This window comes from Sinocyclocheilus rhinocerous, unplaced genomic scaffold (assembly GCF_001515625.1).
Source record: "Sinocyclocheilus rhinocerous isolate Xijiao unplaced genomic scaffold, SAMN03320098_v1.1 scaffold949, whole genome shotgun sequence".
NCBI classification, from domain to species: domain Eukaryota; kingdom Metazoa; phylum Chordata; class Actinopteri; order Cypriniformes; family Cyprinidae; genus Sinocyclocheilus; species Sinocyclocheilus rhinocerous.
The window spans coordinates 28,189-43,602 of NW_015635538.1; the positions used below are offsets into that span (position 1 = coordinate 28,189).

Sequence of the window (15,414 nt, forward strand, 5' to 3'; positions counted from 1 at the left end):
ATGAACTTTAATTAAATGGTTTTGATTGATTGCATCAATATCTTAAGTTTGTTGGATATTGGTTTTTGCTCATAAACTAAAAAAATAATTAACAATGACAGACAGCAATCTGACAAAGCTATCAAGAAAATAAAAATTTCTTATCAAACACAATTCTTCCTACCATCAACACAAACACTCCACAGTTATTTGAACAATTCTGCCTTGGAGCACCCTGTTGAGTTAAATTGAAATAAACATGTTATAATTATTCAAAAATAAACAATGTGGTTGAATATCTAAAATGGAATTTAGTAATGGCAACAAGAAAACTGCTTGCGTTGAGATCATCACGTCCATACTCTTTCCACGGCCCAAGATGTAGTTGCTGTGCAAGTACTCTACAAAGCATTTAAACAATAACAATTAAAACAAAAATGGACTAAAAATAATAATGAAATAATAATAAACAAACAAACTGGGGTGGAACAACCCCAAACAAATTCTTGGCTCATTTATCACGGTTTAAACAATTTTATCTTTGAACTATAAACTATAATTCCAGCGATTAGGTTTTAAATCCCACAGCATTTGTAAATGTAAAAAAAGAGCATGAGGTCATATATGAAAAGTACATTAACAAGTAAGATTGTAATTACTGTATAATTTCTTTTAAAATCATTTGTAGATTTTTTTTAAAAGTGCATGATCGTATGAATCGAAAGTTTAATGACATTTGTAAGCATTAACCAATGATCTGTTAAGCATTATATAATGTTTGTTAATGATTTATTAACAGTGACGTGCACAGACATTTTAAGGGGCAGGGGCTCAAGTGGAAAAAAGGGCACTTCTCATATTTATTAAAAAAAAATTCTAAACAAAACGTTAAATATATCAGGGATGTGCAATATTGTATACATCTCAATATTTTCTGGGATTTTATCGATAATTAGATGATATTCGTCAGTCTTCACGTGATACTGATTAACTATATGAAATGATTTAAATATATACATTTCTGCCCCCATATGTTGCATTTTGTGATCATTCTAAATGCATTGTAATAAACTGAATCATGCAGTGAAAGAATGGGCACTGGTCTAACCTACTAGACTTGCTATTGCCTTAGCTAAACTTAGCTAACTTGGTAGCTCTCATGAGTCATGGATAGGATAATTAGCTGTAAATTCGAGGCACAGGTAGCTTAGTCTGTTGTTCATCACCACTCACCTCCACACCAAGACAAACACAACTGGAAAGGGAGGGAGGGCTTCACTTCTGCGGGTCTCTGCATGTCTGTGACGTGATGTGCAGCTGATCACACACACACACACACACACACACGCACACATATATTAGTTTACTTAAAATAAAAAAATAAAAAACCCAGAAAAAAGGGCACTTTCTCTAGAGGAAGAAAAAGGGCAGGTGCTCAAGCCCCCTTTGATGTCTATGTGTGCACGTGCCTGCTTATTAATGAAGCTTTTAATCATTGTAAACCATCTTTAAAAATAATTTGAAGATTTTTAATAAGTACATGATCATATGAATTGAAAGTTTAATGACATTTCTAAGCATTTCAAATTACATTAAATAATGATCTGTTAATCATTAGGTAATGTTTAATAAGTACATTAGTAAGCATTAACAAGCATGTTGACATTTTTAGCTATGTGAATTTATATTAACTAATGATCTGTTAAGCATTATATAATGTTTGTTAATGATTTATTAATGAAAGTTATTATAAAGTGTTACCTGTTTAGCAATATTTTTGACTTGACCACACAGACACTATTGGATGATAACTGAAATTAGTTGGGCTGTATGATGACATTGCTGTTTTCTCTACAGCTGCTTGATGAGTTAAACTCATTCCATAATTGAATTTAGTTTGCTTCATTGCATTCTTGTCTATCAGTGTAAAGCAGCTTTAAAACAATCTGTATTGTATAAAGCGCTTTGTAAATAAAGGTGAACTGACTTGACTAAACTGTGAATCATTTATCATTGCTTTGGCACAAAATACATTCAGACTACTTTCAAATTACAGGAATTATTTTCTTACTCAAATAAAACCACCACCAAACTATGTACTACAGGCCAATTTGCATGTGTATATTCTCTTTTCAAAACTGTTAAACTTAAGTTTAAAACCTAACAAAATAGAACATTGAATTAGATAACAAATGTTTACATTTCTACAATAATACCATGTTGAAATATATTCAATACCTAAAAAAATTTAATATTAAACTTTAAAAACAATTAGACCTTAACCTGAACACCTACAAAACTGTTTTTTTAATTTTATTACATCTACACAATAGTGGACAATTTAAAAATAGATTTGTACTGTAATGTAAACTAGACCATGTAACTTTCTGCAGTGAATTCTAAACAGTAGAGATCTGTTATTCTTTTCTGTAAAGAATTTTTACAAAATAATATACTGTGTAAGGCTACTTGTTAGCGTTTTTAAGTGTGCTTGTTGGGTGACAACCTTTGCTAGTGTTATGAAAGAATGAGTTGATTTGATTCATGTATGAAAGTCTTTTCATGTCTTTTCAAGTATCGAGAAATGTGTTCTAGCGATTTCAAACTGTGACAAGCTTTCCCCTTGCTGGTGAAATGATAGGGTTGTGTGACTTTTGTTCCAGGGAGGCGTGTAAGCGTGGGTTTTAGGGTACTGCCGGACTGATGCAGCTTCTGTGCCAACTCCGCAGTGCAAAGATGGATTTAGTTATTGGTTTAATTTGATTGGTATTATTCTAATTGGATTTACTGATTAATGTTTGGCATTAATGACATGACAGTAAATTTATAATTATTCTTAATCTCTGACTTTGTTGCTCAAAATGTTATCCTAATTTGTTAAATATCTTTTCGTAAATGAGAGAGCACTTCCTCCATTATATTATTATAGCTAGGTATTATTGGCTTAATATTACTTTGACTAGGCTATGTATGTTGCATATTCATTTGTCTAGGAATCTCAAAGCATAGGTTATGTTTTTTTATTTTTGTGCTAAAAAATCAAGTACCTTTAGTTGTACTTTTACGTTTCATTGAGGTACAATATATCATTCCATGTAAAATAGTAACTCCTTTTTACCACCCTGTTTATGAACCTTTATCACTTCTGAGGAGTGTCTTTATCAAGCAAGGCAGTTTTACAATTCAGCAGAAAAGTTTTATGGCCCCATATTACAATGCTGGCATGTTTCTGATGGAACTGACGTGATACAATGCAATTATTTGCAGCTTTACCAAAATAACTTGTATTACAAACACAATAACTTGTGTTGAGTTACCAAAATAACTAACTCTTAGTTTTTAGTGAGAAAATAATAGTGTTTGAAAGGCTAAAAATGGTGGAGTCTCACTAGGACTGGATCATTTTAAGCAACACTGACCTCTGTGCTCAAAGAAGTGTATTTATAGTGAGGTCACAAGGAGTTCATGTTATTCAATTGGCCTTATGTGAACAAAGTACTAGTAGCCTCACACTTTATTGCTGGCATGCAAGCTCTAATCTGAGTCTTTTCAGCATATGAGTAATGAGATAAAAAATTCAGGACACTGTCAGCCCAGCACTTTTCCTGTATTGAAATATAGTGATCAAATCCTTAGGTACTGTATCACATAAACATGTGACATGTCTCTATTGTCACATCCTTTCCTTATAATCACCATCAAGCCTGAATAAGTGGCCTTTGTGTTTTAGAAATAGAATTCAAACAGAGAACAATTGTGAGCGTGTAATGAAATGGAACAAATGTTTATAACTTCACAAGGCTATAAAAAAAAAGTGGAAACTAGGGCTCACCATGCAAAATAGACATGTTTTTAGCACCATTACTGCTTCAAATCACAATTGCTTCAGAATAAATTTAGCTTCAAATAAGGCCAAGTATCTTTCTGAAACCAGTGCTCAAAGATGAGAGAGAAAAAGACTAAGGCAGGAATCCTACTTATTTCAAAAGGAAAATGTTAATTCATCCCAACATTCAAGTCCATGCAGTGATCATCTGAACAGAGTAAAACAGCACTATCAGAGAATAATTAAAATACATATGGAAATACATCATTACAAAGTACAGGATATTTAAAACACAATGTGAAGAAAACGATCAAAACCACTCTACCCTTCACATCATTTAGGTAAAATGCTTATGCTTTCTTTATAAAAGAACGGGACGGAAGTTTGCAACATGAACAAAACACAAAACCATGACTTGACAGGTTAACCTAAGGTCAGTTAAGCTTGGCTAGTAATATAAATTCTGGTTTTAATCATTTCTGACATTTTAGCTCATAGCTAATTAAAAGAGACTACAAGAGAATACAAGGAAGAAAAATATTAACAGTGGCAGCTGCTGACAGGCCATTTTCAAATGTTTACCTAAGAAACACATTGTTCTCTCAAGAGAATTAAAGAGATCTCTGAAGAAGCATAATCGGGAAAATGGGGGTGGGCCTCTTTTTCTTTTTTTGTTCAAAGTTTGAGCTGGTGAAAAACCTCTTTGCACACAATTGAGAATGACACACCAAAAGTTCAACTGAAATGTAACATTCATCCAAATGTAGCACAGATCAATAACACAGGCTCACAACAAGGAGCCTAATACTTGGTCAAGAGTACATTGGAGAGTGATTGAACAAAAGACAACACTAAAGCTCATTAAATGAAAGGTAAATTGGAGCAAAATGTATTTATGTGATGCACACACCAATGAATATTAGAGACATACAGTAACAAATTAGAGTGCATATGTAAGTTCAATCAACTTTTATTAAAACAAAAACGAAAGAAAGAAAGAAAGAAAAAGAATCCAAACGATTATTAAGGGAGATCGCTCTTAAAACACAAATTTACATCTGCAACAGGATGACTCAGGATGCAACTCTCTACACAAAAGGGGCATTCAGTATCATGATGCAAGAGGATCATGTGAGAAAACCACAACTAGAATTTTTTATTTTTAATCCCTTGGAGTATTATAATGGTTATTTTGTATGTTGGTTTAATGTCAACATGGAACCAGCATAATGTCAACACATGAGTCAGACACCAAAACAGTCATTATTATGTTAGTAAAACTACCACTGCAATAATTTCCTGTTATCTTGGCTGATTTCCTGTAATCTTGGACCTATTCAAATACTGTCTTCTTGACTTGACAGGGACACAGAGCAAGGCCCATAGAGTTTTTCAGTGTGGATTATCATCTTATTGACAGTTAGGAGTTAACACATTTTAGGAACATAAAAACAACGCCTGCATCAATAAAAGACTTATAATAAAAATCACAGTGTTAAAAAGTCAAATCATGACATACCATTTAAAACAAATCCCAAGTTAAAACCTAACAGGTCAACATGGTTACCCAATAGAAAACCTTGGGCTAAAATGGAAGACAATAAAAATAGGTTCAACATCCAATAAGGATTAAGCTTTGACAGGTTGACAGTTTTTTCTCTTTCTTTATCTAAAAAAGAAAGAAAAAAAATTCCACCAATATGGTGGGGAAAAAAACATGCAGTGAACATGCATTGTTAGTGATTCAAGGTCATAGTGAATATTAAACCCTGCAGTTTAGACACATCTGTTGTATCACTTGCAAAACAATCAAAACAAAACATATATGTAAAATCCCATTTGAAAAGTGTAAATGGGGTGTGAGTAAAACCTTATATTTTTATAATTTTCACCATCATTTCAGGTTTTTCATGAAAGAAAAACTTTAGAGTTTTAAGAAAGGAAGAAAGGAGACAGAATTAAATGTCAGTGTTGTCCTCTTTGGAATACTCTTCCACCAGCTGTTCATAAGAGTGGCCATGGTCCAACCCTTCTGTGGTGAATACGGAGGTCTCCGATTCTGAGCCCTGTCCCTTTTTGAAATCCGTCTCATCAGCAGTTGAGAACTTCGGTATAAATTCATTATCATCATCCTCCAAGTTGTTGATTAGCAAATTCTCTTCATCAATGAAGGTAATGTTGGCATTGGGAAACATGAGGGTCTGGTAACTTTTGGAGTCCCATGTGATCCGGCCATCGCTGCAGCCTCTAGGTTTGAGACTTTTATGGTTCTCTCCTGCCTCCTTGTCCAACTGATTCTCATACATTCTTATACAGTCTAGGTCGGTGTCTGTTTCTCCTTCCCCATGCATTTCATTCATGAGAAGACATTCCTCTTGGCTAAGAAGGTAGCTCTTGGATTTTGAGAGAGCTACAGTAACTCTGTCACTGAAGCTATAGCGGCGCTTCTGTCGAGGTGAGCGGTCTAGACTGAGAATGGAATTTCCATTAATGGAAAGACTATCACTGCAGCTCTTCGAGTGGTTTGGTGCTTTATTCTTGCTGCCGGTGACTAAGCTGACACGTTGATCTTCTCCTTCCTTCTCGGCACCTATCTGCTTGATTAAGTCATTATAACATTCTTTTCTCTTGGACAGGAAGCTAAAGATGTTGGCATTATTGGGAGTTGGTGGCAGATGTAGGGTCTTGTGACTTTCCTTGATGCGCTGTAATTCATCCAGAGAAAGTTTGCGCCTTTTACGGCACTTCTTTAGAGCTTTGTGAGCCTCCACAACCATGCGCACCTTCCAGTCGAAAAACAAAGAGAGCCATGCCAGACCAAGATAAATCCACACCTCTACAAAGTACCGATACAGAGTAGGGTAGTCAGCATTGGGGTCAACACCTAAACAAAACAGATACAAAGAAAATAGTTTTCAAATTTATAATTAAAATATGTCAACAATGTACAGTTTATACATTTATGATTAACTCTACTATACCTATATGCCTTTCTCATGAACTCAAAATGACTCCTATCTATGCTTCACTAAAACAACTTACACTTGGAGACTCTGAATTTCCCAAAAGTAACTAGACCATTGTTGAGTGTAATATGGCTGTTATGGCTCTTAAAAAGAACTAGAGAAGTATAGCTTGACAGGACAAACTTTGATGTTGGCTTGACAAATCCTTTTTTGAAAGTTAAAAAAAAACAAGTTTAAAGTTTGATGGTTGTATAGATGCAGGCGGCTAAACATGCAGCTAGCTAGCTAGGCATTGATAACAATTTAACATTGTTGCTTACATGTTTAGCACATCTTAATATGTTAATAACCTGACATGGTCCTGTCACATTAACAGCCTCGTGAAGAAGGCCCGTCAGTGTCTGTTCCACCACAGATGCTTGAAGGACTTTAAACCGCCCTCTAAGCTGCTCAGGAACTTTTAAACCTGCACCACTTAGAGCATCTTGATGGGAAACATTACAGCCTGGTTTGGTCACAGCACAAAGACAAACGAGCTCTCCAGAGGGTGGTGCAATCAGCTGAGCTTGGGCTGGGCGTAATATTGAGTTTGTACAATATATCGATATATTTTTTACAAACTGGACCAAGGGCAGGAAGATAATGAAGGACCTGAGCCATCCCAACAATGGACTGTTCTCTCTTTTGCAGTCTGGGAAACATTTCTGCTTCCTGAAGGCCAACAAAGAGAGAATGAGGAGAAGGCAATTCGAGCCCTCCACCGGGGTACACAAAGGACTAGAAACTGGACATGTACAACATGCACTACCTCATCCTGACTATTTACACTCACATCTCAATTTGCACATTTACAGCTGCACTTTATTGTATATTTACCATAATCTATTTCTATTGCTCTTTATGTTGTACATATTCTATTTCTACTTTTTATCTTTTAATTCAATTTACTATTCAATTTTAGTATAATATTTGTAGTATATTATAATTGTACAAAAAAAGTCATTGTATTATATTATAAATTGTAAATTATTTTATTCTATATTGTATAAAACATTTTTTTTAACTTTTACATTCCTTACCATTTTTATTCTTATGTAAATGGACATAAAAAGCATTTCTCTGTCAAGTCAAGTAACCTTTATTTTAGTCTCGTGTAGCCAGACCTTCAGAGAGAGGGCAGAAGGTTATTGCCGTGTGTTTTGAGTTTGAGCTCCGTCAAGTTAATTCTTTATCGTCTATTTTTTATCTTAAAATCAATTTTATACACCATTTTCATTTCTATAACGTGTGAATATATCCCCTATCGTATTCTACAACAAAAACAATCAGAGCGCCTTGTTATCACTAGTTCTATTTTGATTTCCCGAGTCCACTATTAGCATGTAAAATAAATGAACAAAAACAATTTTTAAAGTTTGGGCTCCTAAACATTAGATCACTCTCACCCAAAGCAGTTATTGTAAATGAAATGATCACAGATAATAGTTTTGATGTGCTCTGCTTGACTGAAACCTGGCTAAAACCAAATGATTATATTGGTCTAAATGAGTCAACTCCACCAAGCTACTGTTATAAGCATCAGACTGGTCGTGGCGGCGGTGTTGCAACAATATATAGTGATATTCTCAATGTTACTCAGAAGACAGAATATTCTAAATTCAAGATTCTATGCCGCGAACTTTAAATATTTCACATGCTTTCGAAAATCCAGTGTCTAGTTGATCCTGATAAGCGCTCATTGTCACAGTTGTAAATATGAAGCTTTCTTCTTCCATGAGGGGGTTTGCCTTCACGGCATCTTTGTTTCCATGTGGAACATTAAAGAACGCGACATACACATTTCCCAGAAATCCTGTATATTTCAACCAATCCGATGACGACTTCGAAACTCCTGAAGTGTTTCCAATTTTGTGTGCTATATGCATCAGACATTCAGCCACCGATGTCTGTGAGCGTGACGTCTGAGGCGGAGAATACCTTTATTTATATAGCGCTTTATTCAATACAAATTGTGTCAAAGCAGCTTTACAGTATTAAACAGGAAAATAGTGTGTCGATAATGCAAGAGGACAACAAAAACATTGCCAAAAATTAAGAGTCCCCAACTAAGCAAGCCAAAGGCGACAGTGGCAAGGAACCAAAACACCATCGGGGACAGAAATGCTGAAAAAAAACCTTGGGAGAAACCAGACTCAATCGGGGGGCCAGTTCTCCTCTGGCCAGACGAAACCAGCATAGTGTGGTTTAATTCCAGACTGCAACACAAATCAGAATTGTGCAGAGGACTCGTCTGGTTCTCGTGGTCTTGTGCCGATGGCCGTCTAGTTGACGAGTTCTTTTCAGGGGATCGGTCTCTGGGGCTCATCAACCTTGACAGTGTTCTATGTTTTTACATGTGGAGGTTTTTGGTCCGATAAATAACACCTCTATTTTTTCAAAATTTAGCAGTAGGAAATTACTAGTTAACCAGTTTTTTTATCAATGCATTCCATTAGTTATGCAAATTGGTATGCTTTGTTGGGCCGCAAAGAAATATAGAGCTGAGTATCTTCAGCATAACAGTGAAAGCTAACACCATGATTCATGGGGCCTGTTTCAATAAGGAGGTTTAAACAACTCTGAGATAAAACTTGAACTCTGTGACTTACCCTGAGATGGGAAACTGAGTTTTCGGGTTCTGAACAGCTGAATTGTGTTAGTTCACTCAACTCTGAGTGCGTTGACTCTGATTCACCATGGCAATAACACCCAAAAAAAAGGACGTCTGCATACTTCCGAATCAACAATACGTAACTTTAATTCTTAATCACTGTTGTAATATCAAAGGTAAAAAGTGGCAGAACAGTAGGTTATTGAACTAATATTAATTTTCATGGTATCCCACAGGGATAAAAAAAAAGCAGCTAAACATGAAGTATAAAAAAAACATAATTCAATCAGGTAAAGCTTTAAGCATAAAAGGTTCATGGGTGTAGGCGAAGACATATTAAATAAAGACATATTAAGACATTAAATAGATATCATTCATTGTCTATTTCAATGTGCAGCAGCTTTTTCCACATAGTCTAATGCTCTTTGCACATAATTAAATGTTCTCTAATCCAAACTGCTGCATTTCTTAATTAGAGTAATGAAATTAACATTTGACTTCTACTCAGCCAACAGCAAGAAGGCTCACAAAATAATGAAGAACAGATGAATGTGTTTATTAGACATTTGCCAGTATTCGGTAATACGATATATCACGATAATGAACATGCACGATATTGTTATCTTGGGCACTTCAAAATATTGTGAATAATTATTTATTTCAAATTACTCAAAGATTTTTTGAATGCATTTAAATAATACTTTCCCATCAACTGGTTAAAATGCACAGCACCGCTGTATGCTGCATAAAAGAGGCATGCACACTCTGATGTAAACAAGCCCAACACAGATGAGAATCACTTTGCGGAAAGAGTGAAGGAGACGTGCTGAATGAAAATGCACATTCACTTTCTGACAGCAGAGGGTGCTGATGGAACAGCAGAAATGCAGCTGTTACCCCGGTAACCCATAAGCAAAGCGCTGTGCTACTTTCTGAAACTAATTTAAATGATTTAAACAGCCATTCAGATTTTGTATTCACAGTGGTGTTCATCACATCACTAAATACTTAGACTTAATGGCTATTTATTTTCAAACTTTTATACATTTTAATCTGGACTGCAACATGCCCTTGATATTGTTTGAAAATGTTTTGATTCCAGGGGTGTTTAAAAAAATTAAAAATTTAACTAAAATAAAACAACGCCCATATTACAAAGTATAACATTATTTTTATAAAGTTTTTCTAAACGAACACTGTCCAACAGCGACACCCGCAGGTAAAGCTACAGCGGAGGCTTGCCTCCCCTGAGCCCATTGACAATTAACAGAGACCCCATAGCGTGCTGTGACTTTACTGGCGGGTAATTGAGAATGAATGGGGGAAAGTCACGTGAGAGGAGGCAATGCCTCCATCGCAATATGATTGGATATGACTGGTTATGCTCGGCTGTGATTGGTTCATGCGATAAATCTCACCTCTTGTGTTCATGCATATTCTGTGTTCGCGAATCAGTCTGAATTAACAATATAATGGTGTTAATGGGAAGACTTATTAAAAAAAATAAGTAAACAACTCACACTTAGATATATAATCACTGTTACATCAAAAAAAAAAAAAAAGACTTAAAATGGCCTGAAAACATGACCTAATAATTGTGATAATAATATTATCACATTATATTAATAATAATAACATGACCCATAATTAGTGAGTAATTAGCTTGGTAAAATTTAAAGTAAATCTCTGTGTCTGTGACCAATATTTACTCAGCTTTGATGGCTGATGAACCCGAATAATTCAAAAAGTTAAAAGTAAACTATTAAAAAGAATAGCTGAACATAAGTTCACAAATAAAATATATTGTTTAAATTGTTACTGCCTTGAGTTACTATTTTAATAAATGCAAAATGCTTAAAAACACTAACTTGAGATGAACACATGGCTTTAATTAATATAATATTGATTACATTGTTGTTAATGTAAACATAAAATAGAATTGTATTTTTTTTTTGTTAGTGTAAGTACATGTTTATTTAACCAATAAAATGTGACTGGGACATTAATTTACATTTGACTAAAAAACAAACAAAAAAGAGGCCTTCTCATTTCCGAACACCACCGCACACCACTGTTTGATTCTTTATTATTTGGTCACACTTTACAATAAGGCTCCATTATTTTACATTAGTTTATTAGTTAACATAAGCTGCCAATAAAAAATGTGTCTAAAGCATTTATTAATCTTAGTTAATTTCAACATTTAATAACATGCTATTAAAATCAAAAGTTGTAACTATTATTTAATGGACCCGGTCTAACATGAACTAAAAGCTGTATTTTTTGTTTGTTTTTTTACAAAGAATAATAACTTCTGTAACAAATGTAGCTTTTGCTCATTGTTAATGTTAATGCATTAACTAAGGTTAACTAATGAGACCTTATTGTAAGGTGTTACCTATTGTTCTTTATAATTCTTTTGCACTTTAATCTGTTTGAAACATTTGTTTAGTTTATAAATTTTTCTGTATTGCTTTATTGTATTTAAATGTCCAGTTCTTTGTTATATTAAAAAGTTATCAAACCGGTTATATTATGACAACACTTTTTTGCAACTTTTTCAATATTGTGATAATGCCGTATATCGTGATAAAAGCTTCTGCAATTATTGCAACATGAAAATTGAATACGGTAACATGCCTATGGTGTTTATCTGTATCATATCTGTTTTTATTTGTTGAACATCAATTAAATTGTTACCCTTAAATTGGTTTGGACGTTTTTTACATTTGCTAGTTCGGGGAACAGACACAGCCTCTATAGTATGATAGCTAAGGTGTAGTAGTCTCTGTGCTTAGAATTAACTGACTTGAAGTGAGGCGGCTAGCAGACGGTCGGTTTAGCCAGTCTGTCTGCTTCCTAACCTGGGCCCCAGTTAGTCAAGTATAAACTCTGAAAAGACTATGTGCCATATTTCTAGAGAGAAGAGCGACACCACCCCTAGAGAGATGAAGACCATCTCTTTTCAACAGGTCAGGTCTACCCCAAAAACTCGTCCAATTGTCTATGAAAGTTATGTTATTCTGCTGCCACCACTTAGACATCCAGTCATTGAGTGATGACAGTCTGCTATATCTCGTCACCACGTTAAGCAGGGAGGGGACTAGAGCATATTTCAGTGTCTGACATCATACTTCTAAGTTCACACACCTTTGTAACGTTATTTTTAGTAATCTCCGACCGGTGAAGTCGAACATCATTAGTGCTGACGTGAATAACAATCTTACTGAATTTACGTTTAGCATTGGCCAGCACTTTAAAATTTTCCAAGATGTCAGGCGCTCTGGCTCCCTAAACATTGGGTTGGTGTCTCTATTTTCACGTTCCGTACGATAGAATCACCAATAACTAGGGCACTTTCATTAGGTTTCTCAGTGGGTGCATCACTGAGTGGGGAGAACCTGTTTAATGTTTTGATCAGAATGGAAAAGCAGTGTTTTGTCGCCCTGCTGCGGGGGCTCTGCACCTGGAACCGAACAATGTACAGGACTCACTAAGCTAGTCGCATCCAAAGCCGCATCTAAGGCCCTCACATTCTTACTATCCTCAATTATAGTTTGGATGCGTGTCTCTAGTTCTGAAATCTTCTCTGGCAGCATAACGTCTCCGGTTACTCACATAACCTTGGTTCCCTGAGAGAAGGGAATGAGACATTACATATGGGGAAACCTCTTTCCTCCAAAATGCCGAAGCCTCACTGAATCACTCTATTGCTCTGCAATAGCCAATGAAGTTCAAGCATTTGCCCAATTGGCCCAATGTGCTCAGCCTCTGTATAGGCGATGTCTGGCACCAATTTACCTCAGAATCTTTCAACTGAATGAGAGTCAATGAGGCTCTGAGGGAGTTTTTCACACAGCAGTTTACGTAATGTCTTGTTCCCTTCTCTCAGGGAACCAAGATTATGTGAGTAACTGGAGACGTTTCCTTATCGAATTGGTCTCTCGACATTACGTATGGGGAACGTATAAAACCCCGCCGTGTGAAAAACATGCAGGTCCAGCTCGAACAGAGCCGATACAGTAGACTTTGCACTTGCAATGACAAGCAAGCATAGTGGCGCGCTGGTCTAGATATAAAAACGCTGTGACTGCATAAAGCTGTGCACATACTGCGGCGGCCTTCATGCAGCAGCGCAGTCTCGCACTGCCTAAATTACCTAGTTGAGACACGCATCTGGTAGGGGTGTGTCTTCAAGCAAGTTGTTCATTGGCTGCTCAGCCTTGTCCTCCTGCACAGACAGAACGTGCGGTGCAAAAGGTTGTAAAATTTCTCAGAAGTGTTCTGAGATGACCAGCCCACCGCCAGACAGATGTCCTGAATAGACATACCTTTAATCCAGGCCCATAAAGATGCCAGACTCCGAGTGGAGTGGGTTACGCACTCCCATTGGGCAGTCAAGTCCTCAGGAAGCATAAGCCAAGCAAACAGCTTTCACAATCCAGTGTGACATCCTCTGTTTCGACAGAAAAAACATCTTGTGCCTTTGTTAGCGCCCGTGAAGCAGACAAACAGCTGCTCTGAAGTTCAAAACTGGCTAGTTCTGTCTATATAAGCACGCAGGGCACGCACGGGGCACAAAGCGTGCTTCTGTGACACTGAATCGGAGGCTAGTTCGGGGGGCCAGAATGCTTGAATCGAACGGTGTTCAGAGCACTTTAGGTGTGTAGCCATGTCTAGGTGTGAGTCTGACCATACAATAGTCCGGGCCAAACTGCATACAAGCACTGCTGACCGAGAGGGCATGCAATTCACCCACTCGCTTCCCACACGCTACCGCGAGCAGTAGTGCCCTCGTAAAGGAGAGCACTTCCAAGTCACTCAATTCAGCTGGTTCAAAAGGTGGGCCAGACAGAGCACTAAGCACTAATGACAAGTCCCATACTGGCATCAGACGAGAGCAGGGGGATTCAGCTGCCTCACACCCCGAACAAAGCTCATTACTAGGGGGTGTTTACCCACTGAACGACCCTCCAACATGTCAGAGGCAACGATAGTGGCCACATAGTCGTTCTTGGAGGATGGTCAAAATAGCGAGGATATCGCAACTCACTGGGTCTTCATGTCTACCGGCACACCAGTTCGCAAACACTTTCCACTTCAGAGTATATAGGCGCCTAATCGGAGGGGCTCTAGCCTCTGTTATCATGTGTAACACTCGTTGTGAAATGGTCAGTTGGTTTGTTCTGCGCTCACTTGCCATACATGCAGGTCCCACAGTTCCGGCTTGGGGTGCTAGATGGTGCCCCTTGTCTGGGACAGAAGATCCCTCCTCAGCAGGATCTGCCACGGGGGGGCTGACGATAGGTTTACCAGCTCTGGGGACCACGGCTGGTTGGGCCATTTCGGTGCTGTCAGCAGTAGAGCATCCCTCATATTTCCGACTTTTGGGCCAGTGGCTCGACAGTACATCCCCTTTAATGGGGGTGGTCGTTAGAGAGAAGAATAATGGGCAGTGGGCATTCTCCTCTGATGCAAAGAGGTCGATTTCCACTTCGCCAAAGAGACTCCAGATCATCTTCACTGTTTGAGGATGTAGTCTCCACTCCCCGTGAATAATGCCCTCCCTGGACAGCATGTCCACACCACAATTCAAACTGCCTGGTAAATGCACTGCTCGAATCGAGAGGAGTGTCTGATCTGCCCAAAGGAGTAGGCGCCGCGCCAGGCTTTGCAGGGCACACAAGTGCACTCCTCCCTGGCGATTGATGTACACTATCACTGCTGTATTGTCCATTCGGATCAGAATGTGATGGTCTCTCACGAACTGAAGAAATTCCTGCAGTGATCAGTGAACACAAGCTCCACAACCACACAAACACAAGCTCTTCGCCCATTTAGCATGCCTAGGCCTGTCTGTGAACATGCAAAAGAGCACGCTTCAACCCTGCCAGTCGATTACTGTTACATATGCATGTAATTTTGATTTTTGTTCACAAGTATTGGCTTGTACTGATACGGCTGCCCCCTAGTGGCCGAGGGTTTTCTTGTTT

The 15,414-nt window shown here is 37.3% G+C and overlaps 1 protein-coding gene across 1 annotated transcript in view; it reads right to left on the reverse strand.

Annotated features, from left to right (window-relative positions):
- Window positions 1–3,920: 3,920 nt before the first annotated feature.
- Window positions 3,921–15,414, reverse strand: part of kcnk5a (potassium channel, subfamily K, member 5a) — a 53,379-nt gene continuing 41,885 nt past the window's right edge. The window contains exon 5 of the mRNA XM_016561693.1: window positions 3,921–6,689. Coding sequence (XP_016417179.1) covers window positions 5,764–6,689 — 926 coding nt within the window. The 3' untranslated portion in view covers window positions 3,921–5,763. The remainder of the gene's footprint in view (window positions 6,690–15,414) is intronic.